At 51.3% G+C, this 26623-nt stretch overlaps 1 protein-coding gene across 5 annotated transcripts; it reads left to right on the forward strand.

Moving 5' to 3' along the window:
• Positions 1–1085: 1085 nt before the first annotated feature.
• Positions 1086–26526, forward strand: ENOX2 (ecto-NOX disulfide-thiol exchanger 2). 5 transcript variants are annotated; one of them, XM_085570776.1, is made up of 15 exons: positions 1086–1111; positions 9121–9258; positions 10650–10781; positions 12362–12517; positions 13211–13417; positions 14297–14530; positions 15381–15593; positions 17066–17172; positions 19231–19345; positions 19713–19894; positions 20425–20532; positions 21320–21376; positions 22354–22462; positions 22727–22812; positions 24094–26526. In XM_085570776.1, the coding sequence occupies exons 3-15, from the start codon at positions 10685–10687 to the stop codon at positions 24223–24225; spliced, it is 1803 nt and encodes a 600-aa protein (XP_085426902.1). In that variant the 5' UTR covers positions 1086–1111; positions 9121–9258; positions 10650–10684; the 3' UTR covers positions 24226–26526. The 5 variants fall into 5 exon arrangements, with proteins under 5 accessions (XP_085426902.1, XP_021399899.1, XP_077642697.1 ...); XM_021544224.3 differs by lacking the exon at positions 1086–1111 and adding an exon at positions 1641–1743; XM_077786571.2 differs by lacking the exon at positions 1086–1111 and adding an exon at positions 1655–1732 and having other exon boundaries at positions 9120–9258.
• The last annotated feature ends 97 nt before the right edge of the window (positions 26527–26623 follow it).

A 26623-nucleotide genomic window follows, 5' to 3' on the forward strand; every position in this document is an offset into this window, starting at 1 on the left:
AGGAATTGTTCCCTGTGAGGGTGGGCAGGCCCTGGCACAGGGTGCCCAGAGAAGCTATGGTTGCCCCTGGATCCCTGGAAATGTCAAAGGCCAGGTTGGGGCTTGGAGCAGCCTGGGACAGTGGAAGATGCCAATAACAGAGGGTCAGAATGGGATGGGCTTTAAGTTCTAATTCACACCAAATTCTGAGATTCTGTGACACTGTGCAGGTGGGGGACAGGGTGCAGCTGGAGGCAGAACTCCTCCTGCAGAGGAGTGTCCCTTTCTGGGCATCTCACTGTGGCACTGACCCCTCTCCTCTGTCTGCGAGCCACGGGCTGGCACAGCTGGGGCTCCATCCCGGGACACACAGATGCTGCTGGGGTAACCCGGAGTGGCAGCCGTTCCCATCCCTCATCCCAGAGAGCCCCTGCCGCTGTCCCGCTCCAGCCTGCGGTGACCGCGGCACCGAGCACCGCGGGAGCGGCTGCACGGGAGCGCGCAGGGCGGCCGTGGAGGGAGGGGATGGAGCCGTCCTGCTCCACACCGAGACCGGCAAGGATGGAGGGCGCTGCCCCACTGCTGCCCTGCGCTGAATAAACGCGCTTGTGCCCGGCTGGTCTCTGCTCCGCTACCGGGGGCTCGGGGCGGCACCGGGGGCGGCTCTGCCCGAGGCCAGGGAGCAGACGTGGCGCGGGGGGCGAGCACAGAACCGGGGTGGAAAGGAGGGCGACAGCAGCAGAGCTGCGGCTGCGGGGCCGGCCCTGTCCCGGTGAGGTGTTCCGTTCCCGGTGGGCTGGTCCTGCTGGGGATGTTCCCGGTCCCGGTGGGATGGTCCTGGTCGGTGTGGCCGGCCTCGGCGGGATGGTCCCGGTGGTATGTTATCAATCCCGGTGGGGCGGTCCCTGTCCTGGTGGGATGGTTCCGGTCAGGCTGGGTTGTGGGCGGACCCGGTGGGATGGTCCCAGTCCCGGTGGGGTGTGGCCGGTAACAGTGGGATGGTCCCAGTTCCGCTGGGATGGTCCCTGTCTCGGTGGGTGTGGCCGGTCCCGGTGGGATGGTCCCGGTCCCGGTGGTATTGGTCCCCGTCGCGAGGGGTGTGGCCGGTCCCGGTGGGATGGTCGCGGTTTCGGTGGGTGAGGCCGGTCCCGGGGGCATGGCCGGTCCTGGTGGGATGGTTCCGGTCAGGCTGGGTTGTGGGCGGCCCCGGTGGGATAGTCCCAGTCCCGGTGGGGTGTGGCCGGTAACAGTGGGATGGTCCCTGTCTCGGTGGGTGTGGCCGGTCCCGGTGGGATGGTTCCAGTCCCAGTGGGATGGTCCCGGTCCCGTGGGGGTCGCCAATCCCGGTGGGATGGTCCCGGTGCCGGTGGCATTGGTCCCGGTCTCGGTGGGTGTGGCCGGTTCCGGTGGGGTGGTCCCGGTCCCGGTGGGATGGTCGCGGTCTCGGTGGGAGTGGCCGGTCCCGGGGGTGTGGCCGGTCCCGGTGGGATGGTCCCGATCTCTGTGGGCGTGGCCGGTGCCGGTGGGTGTGGCCGGTGCCGGGGGTGTGGCCTGTCACGGTGGGCGTGGCCGGTCCCGCTCCACCCGCTCCCGCCCCGCCGGCCGCCGTCACGTGCCCGTCACGGTGCGCGCGCAGCGCCCGCCCCGCCAATGGGCGCGCGGCGCGGGGCGCGCGGGGCGGGGCGGGGCGGGGCGTGCGGCGGAAGCGGCGGCGCGTGCGGGAGCGGCCGGGCCGGGCCGGGCGGGGCCGGGCGGGGCCGGGCGGTGAGTGCGGGGCGCGGCGGGGCGGAACCGGGACTCTGACCCTGACCCTGAACTGACCCCGACCCTGACCGCGGGCAGCGAGGGCGGCCCCGGCCCCGCCCCGCCCCGGCGGGAGAGGCCGAGCGGCGGCTGGCTGGGGCCGGCCCGCAGCGGGCGGCAGCCGCGGACGGGCCCGGAGCGCTCCCCCGCCGGGGCCCGGGCGTGCGGAGGGGCCGCCCCGCTCTCCGTTGCCCTCAGGGCCGCTGCCGGGCAGGAGCGGCCTCCTCCGCGCCGCCGGCCCGGGAGTTTCGCCGGGGGCCTGACCAGCCTCGGGACTACGGGAAGGCCGGCGGGGACACGGCAGGGCCCCGCGTCCGTCTGAGTGCCGGGGAGGCTGTGTGGGAAAGTTTCCACCTGGGGAGTGTCTGGGCCGCTGTTTGGGTTCCGTGGTAGACTTCAAAGCGGGCATTAAAATTTCATCAGAAATGAAGGGGAATGGCACGGAAAGGTCTGGAGCACCCGGAGCAGCTGGGAAAAGGGCTCAGCCTGGAGAAAAGGAGGGACCCGAGGGGAGACCTTTTGGCTCTGCACAACTCCCTGACAGGAGGGGACAGCCAGGGGGGTCGGGACCTTGTGCCACGTCGTGTTTGCTCAAGGTGAGAGGAAACAGGCCTCAAGGTGTGCCAAGGTAGGTTCAGGTTAGGAATCAGCAACAGTCTTTTCCCTACCAGAACGGTCAGGCCATGGAATAAATTGCTCAGGGTGGAGGCACCATCTCTGAAAGTATTCAAGAAGCATTTGGGGTGTTTTTTAGGGGTTATTGTGGTGGTGCTGGTGGGTCTGGATCATCTTGAAGGTCTCTTTCAATCCCGATGATCCTGTGAAAATGGCACAAGGAGAAATTGGCTGCATGTAAAGAAACAATTCTGATGTTCCAAGCGTGAGCGGTTTACAAAAGGGGTGGGCAGTGAAGCTGGCAGCAGCTTCCCCCGAGGTGGGATGCACCTGGCTGTGCTCTCTCCCCCGAGCCTCACGCTGCGCTGGGTCTGTGGTGCCACAGCAGATGATCCGTGGGCAGCACAGGGAGCTTTGGGGATGCTCGTGCTGGTGCCCACAGCTGCTGTGGGCTGTAACTCTCCCACAGCCCTGGGCTGTAACTCATACATGCACATGCATGCATTTATTTGGTTCCTTGAGCATTTATATTGAGCTTCTTTGGTTTATGTGTTTCTTACTCTCTTATTTTCCCTGTATTTTGGTGCTGTGTGATGTTTCCAGTAATGTTCATCCAGGTCATGCTGCGTGGAGATGTTTTTGTTCTTTAGTGCTACGTATTTGTTACACAAACATTAATCCTTGGGTAAGCTCCTTGTTAGTCTACACCATCCCTACCTCCCCTGTTGCTACATTAATTATCCAGTGTATTTCTTCGTATTTTCCTGCAGAAAGTTGCAGCAGAGCTGTGAGACCATGGGAAAGCATGGTGGTGACCCGGGGTAGGAGTTTGTCCCTTCAACTTGTGTTCTTTCTTACTCCAGCTGTACTCCTCCTGTGCTGGAAGCCAAGGGGTTGGGTTCTCTGTTTCTTCAAGGCTTATTTGAGGAACTTTGAGGATCTAATTAAAAAGGCCCTTGAGTTGAGTTGTTGAAAGCTTTGTGGGAGCTGGGTTGAGGTCAGGTTTCTGTGTTGAAGGTCATGTGTTTGGAGCTCGTAGCAGGGATGAGGTTCAGTCACCGAGCCACTGCAAAGATCAGTGTTGCTACTGAGGTATTCTGTATACCTTCCAAAGATGGTGTGAGATTTCTCCCTTAATCCCCAACTTTTCTGCTGACATTATTCCAGTTCCAACATGTCCATCCTGTCCAGCTCCTCCACTCTCAGGCAGCAGTTCCCTCACGTTGGTGCTGCCTTTCCACGAGGCTCTCTGGCCACTAATCCAAGCTTTTGCATTGGGATTTTCTGATGATCCTGACTGCTGGCTTTACTGGAGTTTTCTTTGTGTCTTCCCCCTTTTTTTTTTCCTCTTTTATTTTCCTTCTTCCCCCTTTTTTCTTTCCCAGTAGCTCTATGTAGTTAGTCCTGCATCCCTTTGCCCATCAGCTTTCTTTTAGCTTTTCCAAAAGATATTTCTGAAGATAGGAGCTGTTGAGCATTGTTCAGAGGTGCTGAGGGAGTCTGGGAGGACAGAAGGGGATGGGACTGAGCTGCCTGCAGCCGTGTGCTCTGCACCCCCTGGAGCAGGAGCAGCTCATCCCCTGGAAATGCCAGGGTTAGAATTCCTAGATGTGTGTGCAGAGGGAGGGGGGTTTGGCAGAGCCTTGTGAGCATCCTGAAAACATTCCATGGATTATTTAATAATTTGGTGTGGTGGGCATGGCAAGTTTCACTGTTGGGAAGCACTGAGGGTTGTGTTAGGTCGCTGCTGGTGACACACATATGTGTACACACATGCTGGTAAGGAGTTTTTCCCTTTGTTTTGGGTTGCAACATTGAATGAAGAGCACAGCTTATACAGGACTTGGTCAAACTCCCCTGTTACTGCTGCTGTGGCTGTATTTTTGTGAAAACTCTGCAGGCTGGTGTCCATGACTGGGGTTGCTGACTGCTACATTCTCAGGCACAAAGGAGGAAGGGGCTCTTTGTGTCTCTTGGTTTTATAGAGCTCTACTAGAATAATTAGCTGCCTGAAATGAATATATTTCTTCCGAATACAAGCTTCCAGAATCAAGGAAAGCGAGCAGTGTGCCTCTTACCATCAAGGATTACCAGGAATTAATCTTTCGGTGCAAAGGCCACTAATCTCGGGCATGCAAACAGGGTTTATTGAGCTGCGTGCCAGTGCTTAGAGCAGTGATGGATGAAATCCCTGGCAAATTCAGATGCTCTGGCTGTTAATTGCCTCTCCACCTGATCACCCGCCTCCATCCCCTGCATGCTGGAATCTGCCTATGGGTGTCAGTCCCAGGAGATGGATGGTGACACATGCAGCTGCTGGGTGCCAGCTCTGGGCCAGCTTGGGCTCTCACGCCTGGGCTGTCCTGCCTGCCCCAGGGCACTTCTGCTGTCACTGGGTCCCAGCTTTCCTGCTGTGCTGGGAGCTGAGTGAGGGAGCTCAGCCTGGCACTTGGATTTTCAAGCACAAAGCCAAGCTGGGAGCAGTGGGAGAACTGTCTGAACTCCTGCCTTACGATGAGCATCTTGCCATGTTCCTTGTGCAGTTCGCAGGTAACACAGTCGGGGGAGGTTCTGGGATTCCCTGCACGGCTCCTGCTGCCCTGCAGGATTATCTGGAGTTGACAGAAGTCACTGTCAAAATTGTGCTGCTCTCATCAGTGTGCCTGGCCAGCTCCTGGCTCAGACTCGTGTTTGGGAAGCTCCACTGGTGATAATTGAGCCAGGAGTATGGTAGAGGAGCATGCATGAGCCCAGCAGTAGTTTTTGAACCTGGGAATTATTTTCCAAAAGGAAATTATTGGGATCAAAATGTAACTTCAAAGCTTTGGTATCCCTCTCCTCTGCCTTCCCTGCTGGGCTCTTTTGTGTTCTAATCGATTGCTGCAGATGTACTTTGGTGTCTTCTCAAGTTAATTTCTTGAGGGTTTAAAACCAGAACTGTGTAATCAGTGGCACAGGGTATCCCAGAATCCAGTTTATTCCCAAAAACAGGCACCCTGCTCACACTGAGCACTGCTTATTCCCTAAATTTGCCAATGTTGGCAAAAGGTAAATCCGTATTTATAGTAAAGCCTGTGTCAGCCCATTTCTGGAGTTCCCCTGGTGCTCAGTAAGAGAAGCCTAATATGTGTTCAGAGGAGGCTAGGGGACCCCAAAATGTCACCTGAGGGGTTCAGAGGGAGCTGGGGCACCCCAAAGTGTGACCAAGTGTAGCAGAGAGGGTTCCAGGGCACTCCAAAATACGACCATACAAGCACCAGCCTGCACAGGCTTTTTGAGTGTATCATTGAAAGGCTTTTAGGTGTGTGACGTGTTGGAGTACCTAGTAATAGTTGTAATTTGAGTTTTTGGGCAGAGGTTTATGTTCCTGCTGTTTATTAACTAGTTGGACAGCATAAAAGCTGTTTCAGTGCCTGGGCAGAGTGAGGCTGTGGCTGGAGCTTGTGGCTCCAGAGCAGTGCCAGGCTTGTGGCAGAGCTCGTGCCACCACTTAACTGAATGTTCCTGAACCCTGCAGGGAACATTTTGCCCAAATTCCGAGGTGGCAGCCCTGTGGCTGCTGTGTTGTTTGCAAGTGGTCCCAGGAGTGTTGCACAGGAGCTGCACAATCCTGTGTTTTGATTGTGATTTCCAGTGTTTCCAGCTCTTGGTAATGGAAGCAATCTTAAAACAGGTATTTCAGTTTGCCTCAGTGACTTTTTGGGGTTTATTTTTCCCCTGGTCATTAAGGCAAATAGCCCAGCTCTGTTAGCAGGATTGGGAAACCAAGTCCTGTCCCGGGTCTGGCACGGGACCCAGTGAGGATGAATACTTCCCTTGATTTATGCCTGGAACATTGAGATCTTTCCTGTCTCCCCAGCCCCTTTCTGAAGCTCTGCTGTGGAAGCTGCAGCCGTATTTAGCCCCAGCACAGACCTGGGTTAATCCCAGCCCAGTGGGACTGTGGACTGTGCATTGTCTGTGCTCCTTAGGCCAGTGGGAAGCTGTGGACTCTTCCCATCAGGCACAGCTCAGCACCTGTTTCCAGAGGGGAAAACCACCCACAAGGACCTGCTGTGCTGTGGGAGAGGCCTTGCTCAGAGTCGCCTTCTGCTCATCTTTCAGCATCCCCCCTTCTTTCCCTGATCCGTTTTTCTGCTGAGGAATCTTCTAGTGCAAGTTTTTATTTTTAAATGTTTAGTCACTGCGTTATGGCAGTGCCTCATGTCTCACTCTTAAAAATGGACTCTTCTGAAAATTCCTGGAGATAGGAACAGGGAGATGAAGGGCACACTGACACCTGTGCCACATATGGCTCTGGAAGTGCTGACACCAGTTCTGACACTTGCTGGAAACCCAGATTTTTCTCCTCCCCACTTCTGTAGCATTTCCCAGCAAATGCAGAAATCTTATTTTGGCCTTTCCAGGCTGGCTTACTACAGGAATACTGAGCAAACCCCTGTGGTTTGCTCCTGTGCTGGTGCCTTCCCCCCTGAGCAGAGCAGCTTGGAATGGCCAAGGACACCTCGTTCTGGTTGGCACAAAGGACAGAGAAGTGCTCCTGTTTGTGCCTCCTGGCTGTACTGGCTGAGCCTGTCAGCTTTTATCCTGCTCAGAGCCCAGGAGAGAGGATTTTCTGCAGCTTCAGCTTTCTTCTGAGCCCGTTCTCTGTACCCAGTGGGGTGTGGCTGGAGCTTTGGCTGCTCGCTGAGATGACAGGAGAGTGGCAGGTGGGTCTGAAAGTTGGCTTGTTTATGGCATTTATCCTGTGTAGGGTGGCAAATCAGATATAATGAGGGGTTTCTTACTCCAGAGTGTGGTGGGAATCTTCTCTCTGGCTTGTTTTAATTTTTGAATCAAACCATGCTGCTAGAGAGCAGCAAGCAAGGTCCCTTTCTTACAGTTTCTATCACCCACTTTCCATACTGCCCTTTTCTGGGACATTTGCTTTTTCTCCATCCTGGTGAAATGAGAGCAAAGCTTTCCCAAGGAGTTTTCTGCTTGATGTTTGTTGTTAGGTTCTGGTGGATGGTAGCTGGTCCTGTTTTGGGGAGCCCTGAGGACAAGGCTCCTTCTCCAGGTCACAAGGGTGTCTCCACCTGGAGCCTTCCAGGTGATGGCTGCTTTGTTTCTGGCTATCAGCTGGCCCTGGGGATATGCTGGGACATTTGAGATTCCTGCTCAAACCAGGGCTGGAAATCTTTGGAGTGAGTGGCTGCCTGTGTTCCCCAGTGGGTTGGGAAGCACCGGCTGGAGCAGTGTCCATTGGCATTCAGGTGCTGCTCAGTGCCAGGTGTCTCCAAAGCATTGTCTTCAGCCAGAGCAGGGTGTCTGTCCATGCTGGTGACAGCACTGTCTGGCTGTCCCACTGCTTCTCTCCATCCTTCCCTGTTCCCAAATGCAGGAAAACTCTTGTTCAAGTTCAATTTTGCCTTTTCTATCACATGGATAATACCAATGTAAGCTTAGAACTGCTCCTTTTCCTTCCTCCTGCTGTCTTCCCTGTGCACAACCTCTCTATTTTTAACCTGCTGCATTCAGATTTGTTTTCCCGAGCCCTCATGACCTCCATGATATTTTGACTTTGGAATCTTTAACACAGCATTGTAGGCATCCTGCGTGGCCGGGCGTGACTATTGTTGTTGCCAGCTGAATAGTCCTTGTTTTTTTGGCTGCTTCTTGTGTTCTCAGCTTTCAGTGGCTCGGAGAGGAGCCCTCCAGGCTCCCTGTACCCACTTGGCTATTTACAGCCAGACCCAGCAGCCATGTTTATTAAGTTCTTGGAAGTGGAATCCTCTGGAACAGAAATCACAACACTGCAGAGGGTCTGGAGGAAGCTTTGGTACAAATGCCTCGGCCCATTAGTGCCCTGGGATGGGATAACTGTCATTGTTGCTGCCTTCCTAGTTCTGCTGATTCCCCTGGGAACACAGAGCACCTTAGAAATGTGGTTATTTTTATCACTTTATATGGGTCCACAAAAATATTTTTTTTTCCTGTATTGGCTGTTCAGGGTGAATTTGCTGAGACAAAGATAAATCAAACTTGATATTTCAATACTCCTTTGGTCTTGCATCCCTGCAAGTGCTGACAGAAGGTGGAGTGAGGAACTCAGTGGTCAGTTCAGGGCACTGGACCCATCTTTTCAGCCTGGAGAAAAGGAGGCTCTTGGGAGACCTTGCTCTCCACAGCTCCCTGACAGAAGGGTGCAGCCAGGGGGAATCTGGAGCTCCCCTTTTTGGGATGTGCATCCCAGAGCCCCTTCCACAGCCATGACCAGGAGCAGTTGTGAGGCAGACTCTTTGAACAACAATTCCATCAGCATCTTCTCGATTTGAAGGTGTTCTCAGTTGTGCCTTGGTTTTTGGTGGTAAATCACTCCAGGTGAATTCTCAACTGGTGAAACTTAAATAACTCTTAACAGTGTGTTCCTGGACTGAAGAAATTGGGAAAAATCCTGTCCTTTGAGTTTCCAGGCTTGAAGTGCTGCTCAGCCCAGGAAGATGCTCCCCTTGCTTACACTCCCAGGCATTTTGGTTTGTGTGGGTGGTGGAACTGGTGCTAGTGAGTAATATTTTATTGTGTAACATTCAGATCAGGCAGAGCCGGGACCAGAAATCAGGAATCCTTCAAGACCTGGAGTGCTGCTTGTGCCCAGAACTGGGCATTTCTTTAACTGCAGTGGTCCACAAACATCACAAACCAGTTTAAGTCAAGTCTCTTAAGTGTGCTTTTCTCTTTCAGGTTTAAACCACCTGTCCTTTGACCCTGCCAGCACCGAGTCCCTGGGGCTGGGCAGCGCCGCTGGCCCGCGGCTGTCGGACAGCCCAGCTGAGGATGGAAGTGGCCCGGGAAAGAGGAAGAGGAGCAGCATTCCCCCAGGTGAGCTCCACTGCAGCTCCACTGCTGCTAGCAGCTCCACTGCAGCTCCACTGCTGGCAGGACTCAAGGGATCCGTGAAGAGTGGCCTGGATCTGTGGGTGTGGCTGTGCAGGGTGGGCAGGGGGAGCCCCACGGCTCTGCCTGGAGCCAGGCTTGGACTGTGGGATCTCCCTGAGGAGTACACAGTGATAGAACAGTGGGGAATGGCTTCCCACAGCCAGGGGGCAGGGGTGGATGGGTTATTGTGAGGGTGGGGAGGCCCTGGCACAGGACAGCTGTGGCTGCTCCATCGCTGTTGGTGTCCAAGGCCAGGTTGGATGGAGCTTGGAGCACCCTGGGGTAGTGGAAGGTGCCCCTGCCCATGGCAGGGTTTGGAATGGGATGGCTTTTCATGTCCCTTCCAACCCAAACCCTTCTGTGGTTCTCTATACTTTTCCAAATAGATGTAATTTCGTAATTGACCAGAATCTCAAGATTAAAATCATGAGCTTAATTAAAAGCAGGATTAGGCACCTCAGGCTGAATGACTGGAGACATTCACATTTAAGATAATGTCATAAAAACAAAGTGTTAAAGGAACTGTATGGCATTGTAATGTCAGATCAAGGAGTCTTGCAAGGAAAACTTCCTAGATGCCAGCTTCAGGTTTTCTCAGAGCATTGGGAAAAAAGGGAGCACAGAATAATGTCTTTTCATACTATATTGTGGCTGATAACTGCAATTCCTCCAGTGTGACTGGGGAAATGTGGCACCTGCTTGTGCTATGGAGGTGGGATGTTACAGCATGGACAGAGCAGTCTGTGGGAATGAGCTGGGAACTTCCTAGGGAGGTTCCAGGTGCAGAGGGGAAGGTTGAGGCTGCACCTGAGGCAGAAGGAGGGTGATATGCAAAGCTCTTAGCTGCAGAAAGAGAGGGTGAAATGCGGCTGTTTCCCTGGAGAGTTAAAAATCCTTGAAGGAGAATCAGGGACTTTACAGCACAGTTTAATGATGGTTTGAGGAGCTGACAGAAAGCTTCCAATGGCAGTGGGAGGATCCTGCTGGGACAGCTCCCTTCAGTTCAGTGCAGTCTGACAGTTTATACCTGCTGGATGTGTCCTTTGTTCCTAAATCTCTTGTGAGGAATCAGTGTCTCCTTGTCTTTAATCAGTGTTCCTTCAAGGCCCCTTAGAGCTGTTAATTGCAGTGGATGAGCCATAACTGAGGTGCTTTAAGGTGTTTTCCAGATCCCAGCTGCTCTAGAGGCACAGCACTGGTTGTTTGGTTTTTTTTCTGGCTCTTCCCTGAGAGTGGGTTTAGCTCTGGTTTTGGGTGCTGACATTGCAGAGCCTCACTGGGCAGAGCTGAGATCTGCTCTAAGCCCTTAATCACTTTTATGTTCCTCTCAACAGATGGTGGCAGAAATCTGAGCCTGGACTCCATTCTGATGGGATTGCCAATGTCCGACCCGACTGCCTGGGCCACCGCCATGAACAACCTGGGCATGGCTCCCATGGGCATGACAGGACAGCCCCTCCTGCCTGGTGAGCTGAGCCTCTCACAGCTCTTTGGGAGCAGCCTGCTGCTCTGTGGCTGGGTAGACACCCACCACATACACATTGAGCTGTGTTTGAAATGCATTCATGCTGCAAGTGGTTTATTTAGAGACCTGAATTCAGAGGAGATGAGAATAAATGTATTGTAATGCAAATAATAGTTATTGTGGGGTACCCCTAGGTATCCTGCAGTGGAGGAGGAGGGTGCCACACAGAGGTCAGGAAACCAGTGATATCCAGGGACATGTTAACTCTAAACTGAACTGCAATGGCTGGTAAGGAAGGAAGGGAGGAAGATGAAGAGGAAAGCAACAGGGTAGCAAAATGGATATAGCAGAAATTAATGGAGAATTCTGCTCCAGAAATGGCCACCTTGTAGTGTGAGATATGTGTGCATGGCTGAGTCATCTTGTACTGGATGAAAGAGCTCCTGTAGGAACAGAGCTGAGCTGTGCCTGATTTCCCAGCAGTACAGGATGCTGGACATCAAAGTCCTGAATGGAACTGACTGCTCCAGTGCTTTGCTGCACTAAGAAGGACGCTCTCCCTGCCATAAGACCTGCCTGCCCACCTGGGGAGGGAGTGTCTGTGTTGGCAGACAACACAACCTTCTCTCCTCCAGTTTGAACAGCCCCAGCTCTCTCAGCAATAATAGAGTTCTCTCCTGTCCCCAAGGCCTTGTTTCACATTTGGCTTTGCTGTAGAGATGGTGTTTCCGTGTCATTCTCCTGCTGATATTCTTCCATGAAGGAAAAATCAGCACAGGCCTATCCTGTGGATAAGGATACAATTCCCATGTACTCCTCCATCCATGTTTCACAGTTGGAACAAGAAGGTTTCTTTTCCCTTCCTCCAAAAATGCCGTTTGGTGGCAGAGGTTTGGCCTCAGATCTGTGTTTTTGCCGTGACTGTTTCAAAATACTGAGGAAATGGCAGGTTCTTAGCTGCTGGAATTGCTGCACTTGTCTGCTTGGTGAGATGATGCCCTAAATCCTGGAACCATTTAGACAGGAAAAGGCCTTCAGGATCATCGAGTCCAACCTGTGTCTGATCCCCACTTTGTCAACAGCCCAGAGCACTGAGTGCCACATCCAGGCATTCCTTGGGCACCTCCAGGGATGAGGACTTCACTCCTTCCAATGCCTGACAACCTTTTCCATGTACAAATTCTTCCTGATGCCCTTAAGCCTGTGTCACAACTGTCTGTGCTGCTGAACTACTTAATACAACCAAACTGGGCCAGGTTTTCCACTGTTCCCATGTGTCACAGGTGTCTTTTTGTGGATAAACTTCTCTGGGAAGTGTTGGACACTAGATGGGAGGCAGTGTCTACAAAGGATAGAAGGAAGTAATTTATTTTAACAGAGAAATGTTAATTGGCTGTGGCAATGAGCAATGAAATAGCTTTAAAACATTATTTTAAGGGCACAGATCTAAAGTTTGATGCTGGCGTGTTCCTGATTTTCACCGGCATGTGTGGGAGTGTTCCCCGTTTGCTGTCAGAGCTCACAGTCACTGTATGACTCTACCCCCCCACGCTTGACTCCCTTATTCTCTCTCCCATTTAGATTTTGATCCTGCTCTTGGAATGATGACTGGAATCCCTCCCATCAACCCCATGATGCCAGGCCTGGGGATTGTCCCACCTCCCATTCCTCCGGACATGCCAGCTGTGAAGGAGATCATCCACTGCAAGAGCTGCACTCTCTTCCCACCTAACCCACGTAACTGTCTGCTTGTGCTTTGTCTCTACAGGATATCCCTGTGTTTATGTTTATATAAACCCCAGGTGTGTGTGAGAAAAGGGCCATTCCTGGGACTTACTGCTGGCAAGAGGGTGACAGCAACAGGAAAAGCCTGTTCTTGTCACTGTTTGCCATTTCCAGAAATAGCCTTTTCAGCTGCTGGATTGAGAAGGACTGGGGATGAAGCCATTCTAGTTACTGAGTGTTTGAAGTCCTCATGGTTTGATTTGCAGTGTGAGGTGTAGCTCAAGCACACAAATCTGGAATGTGTGCAGTTGCAGCACAGAGAATCCCCTGAGTATGTTTTTTGTGTATTATTTACATTAGTGCAGTTTTTTAAGCTGTGATTTTTTAGCACCTTCCATGATAATGTTGGGAGCTCCTGGTGCTCCTTGTATTCTTTGACAGCAGCTTAGTGAACCTCCTGCACTCAGGAGAGTGTTTGGAGGGCTCCAGACTCCCAAGATCTTCTTTTTGTAAACATGCTGGTGAATGTACTTACTTTCATCCAGAACCTCAGCAGTGTTGTGGATCCACTCCATAAATCTGAGTGTGGCACAGATATTATTTGGAGGAAGCCAGAAAAGTGTGGTCATCTCAGGAGAGAGGAGCAGGTGGAAGGAATGTGTGCTGGCAACCCAAAACCTGACCTGCTCTGCTTTTTCTCTTCAGATCTTCCCCCTCCAGCCACACGAGAGAGGCCCCCAGGGTGCAAGACAGTGTTTGTTGGAGGCCTGCCGGAAAATGCGACAGAGCAGATCATCATGGAGGTGTTTGAGCAGTGTGGGGAGGTCATAGCTATCCGCAAAAGCAAGAAGAACTTCTGCCACATCCGCTTTGCTGAGGAGTTCATGGTGGACAAGGCGCTTTACCTGTCTGGTGGGTGTGTTTGGCTCAGAAGGAAGCTTAAAATTCTGGGACAGAACTGTGGTGGTGTGTTATAGGCAGAACAATGGAATTGAGGCAGATTTCTCTGATGCTGTGTCAGTTTGCCTTCTGCTGCCATTGCATTTCTGCTTAAATATTTGAAAACAGCTCTTGAGAGGAAAGGTAGCAATGTTTTGTCACCTGAAAATGTTGACAAAACACTGGGCTGAGGTGCAGAGTCTGTTTCCATCTTACATGGATAAGTGTCCGGCTAGTTCTGTAGATAGTGGCTAAAACAATGGACAGTACTTCCTACTTTGCTGAGTGGTGGGCTGGACTTACTTGGCTGGTTGTTTTGCCTTAGTGGGGGTTTATTTGGCTGGTTGGCTTACATTACTGGGGGTTTATTTGGCTGGTTGGCTTGCCTTAGTGGGGGTTTATTTGGCTGGTTGGCTTGCCTTACTGGGGGTTTATTTGGCTGGTTGGTTTGCTTTACTGGGGGTTTATTTGGCTGGTTGGTTTGCCTTTGTGGGGGTTTATTTGGCTGGTTGGTTTGCCTTTGTGGGGGTTTATTTGGCTGGTTGGCTTGCCTTACTGGGGGTTTATTTGGCTGGTTGGCTTACATTACTGGGGGTTTATTTGGCTGGTTGGCTTACATTACTGGGGGTTTATTTGGCTGGTTGGCTTGCCTTACTGGGGGTTTATTTGGCTGGTTGGCTTGCCTTACTGGGGGTTTATTTGGCTGGTTGGCTTGCGTTACTGGGGGTTTATTTGGCTGGTTGGCTTGCCTTAGTGGGGTTTTTTTCCCTGTTAGCCGAACCATCTGGGCTCCTTTTGCCACAGGAGCCTCAGGTAAGTCGTGTGTCCTGCTGACCCCCTCCCTCCTGCCAGGCTACCGCATCCGGCTGGGCTCCAGCACGGACAAGAAGGACACGGGCCGGCTGCACGTGGACTTTGCGCAGGCGCGGGATGACCTGTACGAGTGGGAGTGCAAGCAGCGCATGCTGGCGCGGGAGGAGCGGCACCGGCGCCGCCTGGCCGAGGAGCGCTTCCGCCCGCCCTCCCCACCCCCCGTCGTCCACTACTCCGACCACGAGTGCAGCGTGGTGGCCGAGAAGCTCAAAGGTGAGAGGGGTGGGCAGGCAGAGCTCTGTCTTCTCCAGGGGTCAGCGCGCAGCAGCTCTGCTGCTATCTTCTTTCTTTTGTCAAAAAAACCCTGCGCTTGAATCGTGTTTGTAGAATCTCAGGATGGAGGGGACCTGAAGGTTCACCTGGACTGACCTTTCTTGGCAGAAGCATGGTGTAGACCAGATGGCCCAACGCTCTGCCCGGCCAAGTCTTGAAAGCCTCTGGTCCTGAGGAGTCCAGCACTTTCACAATGCTATTATTGTGAAAAGTTGTCCCCAGGAGTATCCATTCCCCCTCATCCTTTCCGCATGACTCCCTTGTAAAAGAGGAGTTTCCATCTTCATAGCCTTCCCAAGGGCAAAGTGATGAGGTCTCCCTTAAATCTTACTTTCCCAAGGCTGAACGAACCTATTTAGTGCAGGAAACTCGTGCAAATCAAAACTGTTCAGTATGAGTTTCTTCCACATAACTTTGGTTAAGGTTGAAAGACTAATGTAAGACCTTCTTGGAAGCCTGGGATTCATGTGTGACCTGATGATTTTGGAACTCAAGGTCATTTCCTCTCACAAAAGGGTCCATCTCAGTAGACTGAAGTTTTCCTGTAAGTTCTAGTGCTTGTTCCTCCTCTTGCTGCACCTCAGCAGGTGATTTACTCCATCAGCTTGGTGCTGGACTTGCCTTCCTTTGTAGAGCCACATGTTCAGATCCTTCTCTGCTTCCAGGAGTTGTGATGAGTCAGTTGAAGGATGCTGACCTTTGAAGGAGCAGTTCAGCTCTGAGGACAGGACCTGAAAGCTGCCCAGGCCACCCCAGAGCTGTGGTGTAAAGTTGTCCTTTCTCACTGCAGATGACACCAAGTTCTCGGAAGCCATCCAGACCTTGCTGACCTGGATAGAACGTGGGGAAGTGAACAGGAGAACTGCCAACAACTTCTACTCCATGATCCAGTCAGCCAACAGCCACATACGCAGGCTCATCAACGAGAAGGCGGCTCACGAGAAGGAGATGGAAGAAGCTAAAGAAAAGTTCAAACTGGCTCTCTCAGGGATCCTGGTGCAGTGTGAGTAGTGTCTCCACCCTGGATGTTGGTTGTGTGGTGTAGGGAAGACTCCAGAGTCTGGAGAGACCCCACTAAAATGGCTCTGGGAAAAGAAGTGGCAATTGCTTTAGTGCAGTCCAGCTGCTTTGGAATCACGTGGCATGAACCTGGCAAAAATCCCGTGTGGTACTTTTTACTGGAGTAAGAGTCCACATCTGGGGGGAGGAGAGAATAAATTCTGAATTTATTTCCTCTTAATTATCATCTGTTATTAGTTCTGTATCTTTTCAACCCCTCCTGTGCACAGACAAGGTAAGTTCCTGGGAATCTGGTGCCTCAGCGAAGTGTGCAGGATTTGTTCACAAAAGGTAGGAGCAGCAGAGTGCTTCCAACACCCTGTTGCACACCCTGGGTCTTTCAAGTCCCAGTACTTTATAAAACCAGGAAATCAAGGAAGAGGCATGGACTGTATTCATTCCAGGATGTGATTTGTAACTGTTCTTCAGACCATTCATTGCCTCTTACACATATTTGCTTTAGTAAATCTGAATATTTGTACTACTTTACAGGTACCTTCTCCACAATTGTACTAATTCTGTTTGAGCCCCTTGTCTAGCTTTTGAACATTCTTAACTTTTGGGTTTGTATCTAGTAATTTTAGCTGTTCCTTGATTTTTTTAATGTTATTCTTTTATTTTAAATTCTGTTAATGGTAAAAACTACGGGCACACGGTCCAGAGGGACATGCAGTGAGCACTGCAGAGTAAGTAGTAATAGAGACCAGTAGCTCCACTCTCCAGTGTAACTCCACTCTCTAAAACCAAGACTGATATCTCAGCTAAGGAGCAGGGAGATGTGTTTATTTTGTGAGAATTATAGGTACTGCATCACAAGCGTAGAAAAAATCAAGTGGATGTGCTTTGTGCTGTGGGTGAGCTCTTGGCCAAGGAGAAACACTTTGTGTATTCCAAATCCTCTAAATTTTCTAGAGAAGCAGGAGGAATAAATCCCAGGACCAAGAACAGCTGATGGCTGGTGCCTTTGCTTTGGTCCTGGTCCTGTTCCTGTAGCTCACACAGGCTGTGGCACTGTCCAAAGGCCAACTCGTGGTTGTAGCTCATCACCCCATTTCAGAGGTGAGTCCTGCCCCTCTGAACTTACACTCTCAGCCAGCCTCACACAGCATATTTGGATATTTTTCAGCACCTGTGCTGCCTTTTTTTCCACGTCCTGCTTTTTTCCCAGCTGAGAGCAGAGCCCGTGCCCCAGTTGGTCGTCGCTCTGTGAGCGTTTGGCACTGGCCTGGTGAAGCCCACAAGGCTCTTTCCAGACACTGAGCCCCCTCCCTGAGTGTAGCGTCAGCACAGTGCAGTGTTATGAGAAAAGGGGAGCCAAACCACCTGCCTGATTCCACTTTTTTACTCCTTTACTCCTCTTGTTCGCCCTCTCTGGATGCTATTCGGGCCCGATTTGCTGCTGATTTGCCACTCCAGTCGAGCAGATAGTGGCCGTGTACCATTCTGCCTCCAAACAAAAGGCTTGGGACCATTTCACGAAAGCTCAGCGTAAGAACATCAGCGTGTGGTGCAAACAAGCAGAGGTTGGTAATCTTTTCTTGTGTTAGATCCTCCAGCACGGTCTCTTGCTTGTCAGGATGTTGATGTTCAGTTTGCGCGATGCTCGCATGGATAACAACACTTCCTTCACAGTGTGAGGTGGGAATCACTCAGGAGGCTCTTGTGGTACAGGTAATAAATTTTCTCTTGATATTGGTGTCACTAGTAGCAATACATTGAGACCTGTCTGCTGATGGAAGTTGTGCACAACAATAGTCATAATAATGATAATAAATGCTGATTTTTCTGCTGGTTTTAATATTGAAGAGAGAAGGGTTTCTAGAGAGATGATAAAGCCAGCAACTCTTAAGTTTTGTCAGAATATTTTATCTCATTTTTATGTGGTATTTCCACCTTGGGGTGAAAATAATTGCAGATGGACAGCCTGGAAAGCTTGAGGGAGGATGTTTTTATGCTTGTGTATTTATCCCATGAAGTGACATGATGAAATGTGTGGTTTAAAGATGGTGATCAGAAAGGAGCTGATGGAAGAAAGCTTGTCACTCCCACTGCTCTTTCTGCAGGAGGAAGAACAGTTCTTAGTCCAGTAATATTTGATCAAATCTGATAAGGGAGTCAGGCAGAATGTCAGAAATAAAGAAGCTAAGGTAAAGAAAGGGTGTACATTGGAAGGTGATGGTGGGGAGATGTTTGTCCTGGGGGCTGTGATGAGATCCATGCTGCTGGCTGCGACCTTGGGGGTGCAGGGCCTTGCACTTGGCCTTGTTGAGTCTCATGAGGTTTTAGCCCACTCCTTCACCCTGTCCTGCTCCCTTTGGCTGTCATTCCTTACCCCTAATGTAAATCTTCCTGTGGTTCTGGGTTTGTCTGGGATATTGAGTTCCTTACTCCAGACTTGGAAAGCAAGTCTATCCCAGCAAAGCAGGGAGGTGTCTTTCACCTCTAAGATTATTTAACATCCAGAGTGAATCTCAGCAAAGCTGAGAGGCTGCTGATCCATGATCACCTCAGGACAGGGACATGCAGGCTGGAGGTGTCCAGGCCTGTGATTCCTATGGATTGGGGTGTCCAGGCCATTCCTGCAGAGCTGCAGCCTGGGAAGACTCTGGATCATGCCCAGCCAGGGCCCTGCTGGTACCAAGCAGGTGGTTGATCCTCCACCATGCTGGAACAGTCTAAATGCCCACATTGGGCTGGGAAGTTTCCAGCTGTGATCTCCCCATGAGACTGTACCTATGGGACTTGCCAGATCCCACTGAGTCAAACCTTTGTAGCAGCTAAAAGAGGAACCAAGGTTTCTTTTGCACCAGAGGAGCCAAGTGCAATCTGACTCAGATTCACTCTGAGCCCAGTGCTCCCATTCTTCCCTGCCTTCTGATTGCTGGTTGTGGCTGGGGTGGGAGCTCTCTCTCCAGTTGGAGCTGTCTTTTGTTCCAAGGTAAGTTCTCCCAGTAGGAAAAGGCTGTGAGACCACTGGTGAGGCCTCTTGCAGGAGCACTTCAGCTTCCAGGCTCAGTCTGCTGCGCTCTCCCAGCTTAGGGACTGCTCTTAAAGGAAGGTGGAAGCCACAGGATGCAGCTTCTTGGTACAGATTTTGGCAGATACTTGTATATTTATAAAAATGCTGCTAGTATATGGTACATTTTTAGGTGTTATTTGAAATGTCTTTCACCTCATTGTAGATACCAAATGCTGGGTAAAGTGTCTCTCAGCGTTTTGGGGTCACCTTGAGGAGGTCCCCATACATGCAGGGGTGCAGCTGTAGCTTGGTTTGCTCTGTCCCACCTCAGGTTGGCACTTTTGGCTCCAGAGAACTAGGGCTGAGTCCAGGTCCTCAAGGTTTGCACAGCAAGGCTGAGCTGCCTCATCACAAGAGCAGAAGGGAGATGGAAGAGTCCGTAATCCCAGCAGTTCTGACAAAGTGACTTGTGCTGGATGTTGCCCTTGATCTAATAATCTGTGCCAGTTTTTAAGTCATGTCCTGGAGTTGTTTTTTGCAGACCTAGATTTCAGGAACTTTTCATCCAGCCAACCTGTTCCTCAAAATCTGTATTGAAACCCTCTCTGCTTCTGAACCCCAGGAGATCCGTAACATCCACAATGATGAGCTGATGGGCATTCGGAGAGAGGAGGAGATGGAAATGTCTGATGAAGAAATAGAAGATCCATCAGAGATGAAAGAAACGGAGGAGTCAGGTAAAATCCCATTTTACAGCTCATAACATGCTTCTCTTCAGTGATTTCTTTCTGGCAGTGGGAAGCCATTCCCCTTGCCCTGCGACTCCATCCTTTGTCCAAAGTCCCTCTCCAGCTTTCTTGAGCCCCTTTAGGCTCTGAGGTCTCCCTGGATCCTTCCTTCTCTTCTCCAGGCTGGACAGCCCTAGCCCTCCCAGTCTGACTGCAGAGCAGAGGGGCTCCAGCCCTGTGATATCCCAAACAGCTGGGATATCATTCCTTTGTGTGCTCAGGATTTGTAACCTGAGCTGCTGAGCCGGTGTGCAGGGTTGGGGGAGCAGCCAGGGGTTTCTTGCTGTGCACTGTTTGATTGCTGTGCTGTCCCCAGCGCTGGTGTCGCAGGTGGAGGCGCTGAAGGAGGAGAACGACAGCCTGCGCTGGCAGCTGGACGCCTACCGCAACGAGGTGGAGCTGCTCAAGCAGGAGCAGGGCAAGGCCTCCAGGGACGAGGACACCACCAAGGAGCAGCAGATGAAGCTCCTCCAGCAGGCTTTGCAGGGCATGCAGAAGGTGAGCCTGGAATTTTCCACAGCTGGGACCGTGCTGCAGGGGAAAGAGGCTGGGATGGGCGGCAGAAACACTTGGAAAAACACTCTGGATTTTAGGATCCAAACTGGTAGGGAGGAGCAACTTTGTTGTGTCCAGTGTTGCTAAAAAAAAACCAACCAAAGTAAATATTGATACCAGGGGTTGTGTATAAGCTGATAAGTCCCACCAAAGCAATCCATAGTTGAAGGATTCCTTGTGTGCTCTTTACTGTGACTTCCAAAGTACCAAGTCTGTCTTTAACCAGCTGGGTTAGGAAGTGGGAAATCCCATTCATTTGGGATAGAATTACTGCCCAATGTTTACACAACTGTGCTTTTTTTCTATGCTAATAGGCAAAGGTGTTTCTAAGGTGGATCCTTCTTTTGTACTTGATCTTGTAATGGTTCTGGATTGGATCTCTCTGGTCTTCATGGAAAAGCCCTTCTAAATTTTATGGTCTTCAAACAATAGTTGGTGGAAGGCAGGTTAAGAATTTATTTTTACTCTTCCAGCATCTTTTGAAAGTCCAAGAGGAGTACAAAAAGAGAGAAGCTGAGTTGGAAAAAGTGAAAGAAGACAAACTTAAAATAGAAACATTACTAGAAAACCTGAAAGAACAGGTATGTGCCATGCAGGTCTTCCTTGTGCAGTCTTTGGGTTTTGTGGTGAAGGACATCTGTCTTTCTGCTCCTGGTGAGAATGCCCAGCCCTGTTTTTGAGCAGTTGTCTTTGGAAAGTGAGTGCAAACTACCGGTCAAATTTCAGGATGGAATGGACTGAAGTTGTTTCATGTACCTGTGAGACAATCTCAGCAACTGTATGAATCAAATAGGACTGTCACTGAACAGTGTACAATGGTATCACATCTGGAATGGGGTTTTCTGCAGCATGAGCTTTTAAAAGATAAGAAAAAAGGCCTCAGTTATCAGACACTGATATTTTCAACTGTGGTTTAGGAGCACATTTAGATCTGCCCTCCATAAAACACTTGGGAACTGGAAATTTTTGTGAGTGTTTTAATATTTTTATTCTTACTGGGTTTATTCCAAACAGAAATCCTTGCAGAATTGCAAACAGAAATCCACAGTGCTGCTTTTCAGGTTTGATCCTCTCTGATTTGATTGTGGATCTGACTCTACACTTGCTGGGTCCTTTCCTCCATAGCACAGACATAATTACAAAAGAAACATGAGGCAGCACTTCCCTCTTGGCCCACAGAGCCTGATACTGGGTTTATCTCATTTTCCATCCTTAGTCCCACTTTTTTGTGCCAGGAGCTAGGGACGATAATGCCCTTCTAGTACCTAAAAATGGTTTTGTGTATTCCAGTAATCATCAGAGCAGGATCTTCAAAACAAAAACAACAGATTATCATCAGTAATCTTTCCTTCCTTTGCCCATATATAGCAGAGTATGGCAGATGAAGAGGACAAGGAGGGAGATGCAGCTGACTGCCAAGGGAATGTAAGTCCAAGAGCTGCTGCGCTGGGATAGTGGAATGTGTCCCTGTGGCAGGGGATGGAATGGGGTGAGCTTTAAAGTCCCTCCCAGCCCAACCCATCCCATGATTCTGTGATCTTCAGGAGCAGGCAGGCTGTGGGTTTGCAGTGCAGCTGCTGGGCTGCAGTCCCTGGATCAGCTTCCACAGGGCAGAGCTGCTCCTTCTCCTCTGGAAGCAAATGTGGAAGCTCAGGCCATTTGGGCACAGCCTCGGCCCTGGGAGCTGAGAACTGCACTGCTGTAAGAACTTGAGCAAACCCAGGGGACCATTCAGTTCTATCTTGGTCACTGGCCTCCCTCCAGCCCATCTCACTGGTCACTGGAAGCTGTTCCCAATTATAGCTGTCCACAGCTCTCAGGCCACTGGAATTCCGCATGAAACTAGGGAATAAAAGCAAGGTCTGCTTTTAGTGCAGCCACCGTCCTTGCATTGTTGTGTTTATGTCAGGGATAATAAATTGTGCCCAATTCTGTTTTAATTCAGTACCACAAACTCAAGTCAGGGACAGTCGGATCCTAAGCCCTTTGCAGCCCCATGGCATTTGATTAATCTCATTTGTGTCAGCATGGACATTTGAAAAATAAACCTCTGCAGCTTAATCAGTCATGGCAAGGCCATGGTCTGGTTTGTATTTTGTTGTTTAAAGCCAGGCCCTTCTGGAGCAGATGGCATGTCAGGGAGCAGGGCTGATGCAGGGTGTGTGGTGGCATCTGCTGAGCTTTGTGACCTTTTCATCTCACTTGGTGGATGGCACCCAGCACCATGGACACAGCTGTGCTTTGCTGGGAGTATTTTTGAAAATAAACTTCAGATACAGTAGTGATGGATACAGTGACTCAGAAAACCTGGGGAACACCCCTGCAGGCTCTGTGGAGCCTGCCCAAGCCAGTTCCTGGTGTGCCAGGTTGTCTGGAACATGCCCTGTGGGTTTGTTTTGCAGGAGAGCAGCATGTCTAGAGTTTGTGCCTGCAGCCAGGAGAAGGAATGTCCAGTGGAGAAGACCTTGAGCAACAGCCCTGTGAAATCTGAACGAGAAGTTCTCTTAGTTGGTGAGTTCTGCTTGCTCAGTGGTGATTCTGGAGACCTGAAATGGGAGGACCTGCTTCAAGGTGACCTTGCACTCCTCCTGCCCACCTCTGGCTCCTTTGGTTATCCCAAGGGAGGTGGGAGTCCTGGAACTGAGGAAAACCTCGAGCTTTGCTGGGGTCAGGGTGTGACCTTGTGATCCCTGACTGCCTGCAGGGGCACAGGGCTGGTGTTCCCAGCTGGCTTTTGTCTCATGACCATTACCTTTGTGGTGTTCCTTTCCCCAGGGATAATTTCAACGTTTCTGCACGTGCATCCGTTTGGAGCCAGCATTGAGTACATCTGCTCCTACCTGCAGCGCCTGGACAGCAAGGTGGGTGTGGGCCAGGACAGTGCGGCCTGGGCTCTGCTCCCTGCAGGAATCTGCTGGAAGAGGATGAGGGACGGGGTGAATTTTTGGATGACAGGATGGTTTGTGTTGGGAGGGAGCTCAAAGCCCATCCAGTTCCACCTCCTGCCATGGGCAGGGACACTTGCCACTGTCCCATGTTGCCCAAAGCTTTGGGGCTCACCACTAACTGCATCCCCAAGCACTCCCATGTCCCGCTGGCTTTGTGCTCCTTTTTGGAGTAAATGGGAGAAACTGTGAAAGGCTTCTGGATGTGGGAAGGAATTACATCTCATTCTCCTCTATCCTGGTCTCCAGCTGTCTTCCTTAAAGAGCCCCAGGGACAGGAGGCCCCACAGGCATGAGAATCCTATCTTGGGATTGGAACTTATCCAGCTGCTTGTGTATATAAATGGATGTTTAATTTACCCTTTCCTAAGAAAACATGGCTTCATGGCCTTGCTCACTCCAGCCTTATAAAGACAGAGTTAATAATTTTATCTCCTCATTCTAGCTTGGAATTTGTCTGTAGAGCCACCAGCTGCCTTTATTTTGGTTTAGAGCTCCTATAAAACTGCCATCATAGCGCTCAGCTGCCTTCTGGAACTTCCTCTCTGGTATCCACAGTTCAGAGAAGGGTTCCTGGGAGCTCCTGTTTGGGAGAACTCCTGTGCAGAGCCCACCCTTTAACCTGTGCTATGGCATCAGGGTCCTCGTGTTCGCTCACACTTTAGGGCTGTTCCCATTGTCCTTTGTGTTCCTTCTGAGCTCTTCTGTCTCCTCCTTCACTCTTGTAGGAGCTCAGGTTAGTTTGGGAGGTTGTTTTTAAACCTGAGCAGATCTTTGGGCCTGAGGTGAGGCAGGAGGAGGGGGAGCACTTGGAAGTACAACTTGGTTTCTTGATGCTGCCAACAGGAAAGTAAGGGGAATATCTTTCCTCTATTCCCAATCCATCATTCTCACCAAGAAAATCAGCAGAGAGCACAAAATTTAAGATGGTTTGGAGCCTTGGAAGAGCCCTTCAGAAGTTGCCTGTAGCCCTGAGTGTGGCTTGGCAGGACCTTGGGCACACCTCAGGTTCCTTCTGCACATTCTGCAACCCCAGTCTTGGCTGTTGTCACAGCTCCTCGTGTCCCAACATTATCTCCAGGAGTTCAGGGAAAGCCTGGATGAACTTCAGCCATCTACCTGTTTGAGTCTGAATTATCACTAGCCATCAGGGCTTCCATCTTCCCTCTCAGTCCTGTTTTCTCTGTGTCCCCCCAGATCTGCACGGCCGAGGTGGAAGTTCTCATGACGCGACTGCAGAACACGTTCCGGCAGGAGCTGAGCGGGGTTGGGGCCAGCCTGGAGAAGAGGTGGAAGTTTTGTGGCTTTGATGGGTTGAAAATGACTTGAGCTTTGGCTTATGCTGGAAACAGTGGGATATTGGATGCCGAGAAAAGTCAGGATGCTCCTCCCTCTGTTCCTGATGATTCCCTCACACCACGGCTTCGGGGTACAAAGTGTAAAAGTGAAACCAAGTCCAGAGCAGCACGGGAAGAGCCTCCATGTTCTGCAGCTGCTTTGATCAGTTATTTGTTAATGGGCAAGTGCTGTTCAATATATTTGGGGAAAAAAGCTCCTGCCTGACCCTTTGAAGCACAGCGTGTCGACTCTGTGTTCTGCCAATGTTGTATGTGCTTGTGTGCCCAAATTCCTCCTCCTCGACCTTCCTTCTGCTAGAAACAGCCACAGACTGTCCTGAAGCCACAACAAAGGGGCATCTTCTGGTTTCTAGATCACCAAATGGGAAAAAAAAAGCATTTTTTAGATATTTCTATGAGTAAAAAAACAAGGTATGTTTAAACAGAAGATTTAGATTGCTCAGGGGCCTCTGAGCCAAGGAATTGCTTCGTTTTTTTGCTATTTTCTCTGTTAGCAGTTAAGCTGAGGGTGGGGGCAGAGGGGGATTCTGGCAGTGCCACTTCTGCTGTGGGTCAGCCTGTATGGAATCTTTTACATGGGAAGGGTGTTTAATTTTCTGGGGATGTGGATAGAGCAGAGCTACATCAGCCTGGCTTTTGGTGATTTTTACCACCCGGTTCCTCCACCTACTTTGCTTTTGAGACCAAGCTCAAGCAGCACAGACTCCTCTGCTCCTGGTCCTGTTCTTTGTGTTCCCAGTGCATGCCGTGCTCTTGCCCAGCTGTGCAGAGGTGCAGGGTAGCACAGCTCAGCCCATCCCAGCCTGCCTGGAGCCTCTGGATCCTCCTGCCCGCAGCAGCCGCACGTTCCCAGCCTGGTGTCACCTGCAGAGCTCTCAGCCATCCCCTGCAGTATTCCTGTTCTGCTGGACATCCCAACGTGCTCCCAGCATGGCAGCTGGCACAGTTCCAGCCTCTCCTGTTTGTTCCCCATGCCCCAGCTGTTGGTGCCCCTCACTTGGGCTGTTGATCCCACCTCCTCTTTGGGGAGAAGCCCCAATTCCTAAGTTCCTGTTCTCAGGCATTTCCTGAATGTGTGACACATCCCCAACCCTGGTGTCATCCTGCCAGGCACTTCTCCACCCTGTGCCATGGCCAAGGTGGTGCCCAGGTGAGTACAGGGACATTTCTGGTGTGTTCTGTGTACCTGGCACAGACACCCAGTGTTGTGTGAACCAATTGCTCATCCAAAACCCCAAAATTTCACTGGGGACACCAGGCTTGGAGCCAGCTATTGACCTGCTGGCTCTGTTTCTCCCCTCACCATTCCCTGCAATGGGAAGGATAGAGGAGAGCACTCCCTGTGCTCCTGCTCCCTTTCCCACTCACCCCATGGCCATGAGGTCTCTCCAGATCCTTTGGATTTCTTCCTGCCCTTCCATTCCTTGGATTTTATCCTCCAGCCCCGATGAACCATCCTCCTTGTTGTTGTTCCCACTGGCAGAGCCTGGCACCAGTTCTCCCTGGGCACTGGGAGCCCGGGGTGGTCACAGAGGAGACACCCCTGCTGTGCTAGGTGGGAATGTGGCACCGGTGCCTCCTGTCCCTTGGGGTCAGCCAGGTGGAGAGAGGGCAGGGTGGCCTGTACTCAGTGAGAGCTCTCCTTGGAAAATCAAGGAAGACACTCCAGGAATCAGGAGAGTTGCAGAGCCCTGAGAGCACCCCGGAGTCAGGGAAGGTGTGGGATCAGTGGGGATGGGGCTGGGCTCCCCAGCGTGGCAGCTCCCCCAGCACAAGGATTTGGGGGTCCCAGCCTCTGTTGGCTGCAGGGTGGGAGCTGGGATGGGGCCAGGGCACCGTGGGCAGCCAGAGCCATTTCCTGGGGGTCTGAGGGGGCTGTTGGAGAGAGCAGGCAGGTTGCTCCATGGGGCAGCAGAGGGGAGAGGAGCCAGGACCTGTGGGGCAATGGCTGGTGCTGTGAAAGTGAGCCAGGGCTAAGAGCACCCCAGAGTCCTGCTGCTTCCCCTCTCCCAAAGCTTTTCCAGAGGGGCTGAGGTTTCTCCCAGGAGCAATCCATCCTGCAGATAGGCTGCTGAGGTGACATCCAGGGATGGGTGACAGAGACCTTCTCTTGGGACCAGGCTGTTCCCACGTGGACTGTTGCTCTCCCTGCTCCCAACACTGAGCGCTTGCCACACTGGGAGCAGATAAAAACCCTTTAAAAATGTTCTGAATAGTTGTGTTCCTGCAGATGAATGCTGTATTTTTAAGGAATAAACATTTTTTATGGGCAGATCTTGGCCCTGCTGCTTTCTTTGTCATTCCAACCCAAACCATTCCATGATTATGGGCCAGGAGCCTTGCTGTGGCCCCCAAAGGGCTCATGGGTT

This window comes from Lonchura striata, chromosome 4A (genome assembly GCF_050655825.1).
Source record: "Lonchura striata isolate lonStrDom1 chromosome 4A, ASM5065582v1, whole genome shotgun sequence".
Lineage (NCBI taxonomy): Eukaryota > Metazoa > Chordata > Aves > Passeriformes > Estrildidae > Lonchura > Lonchura striata.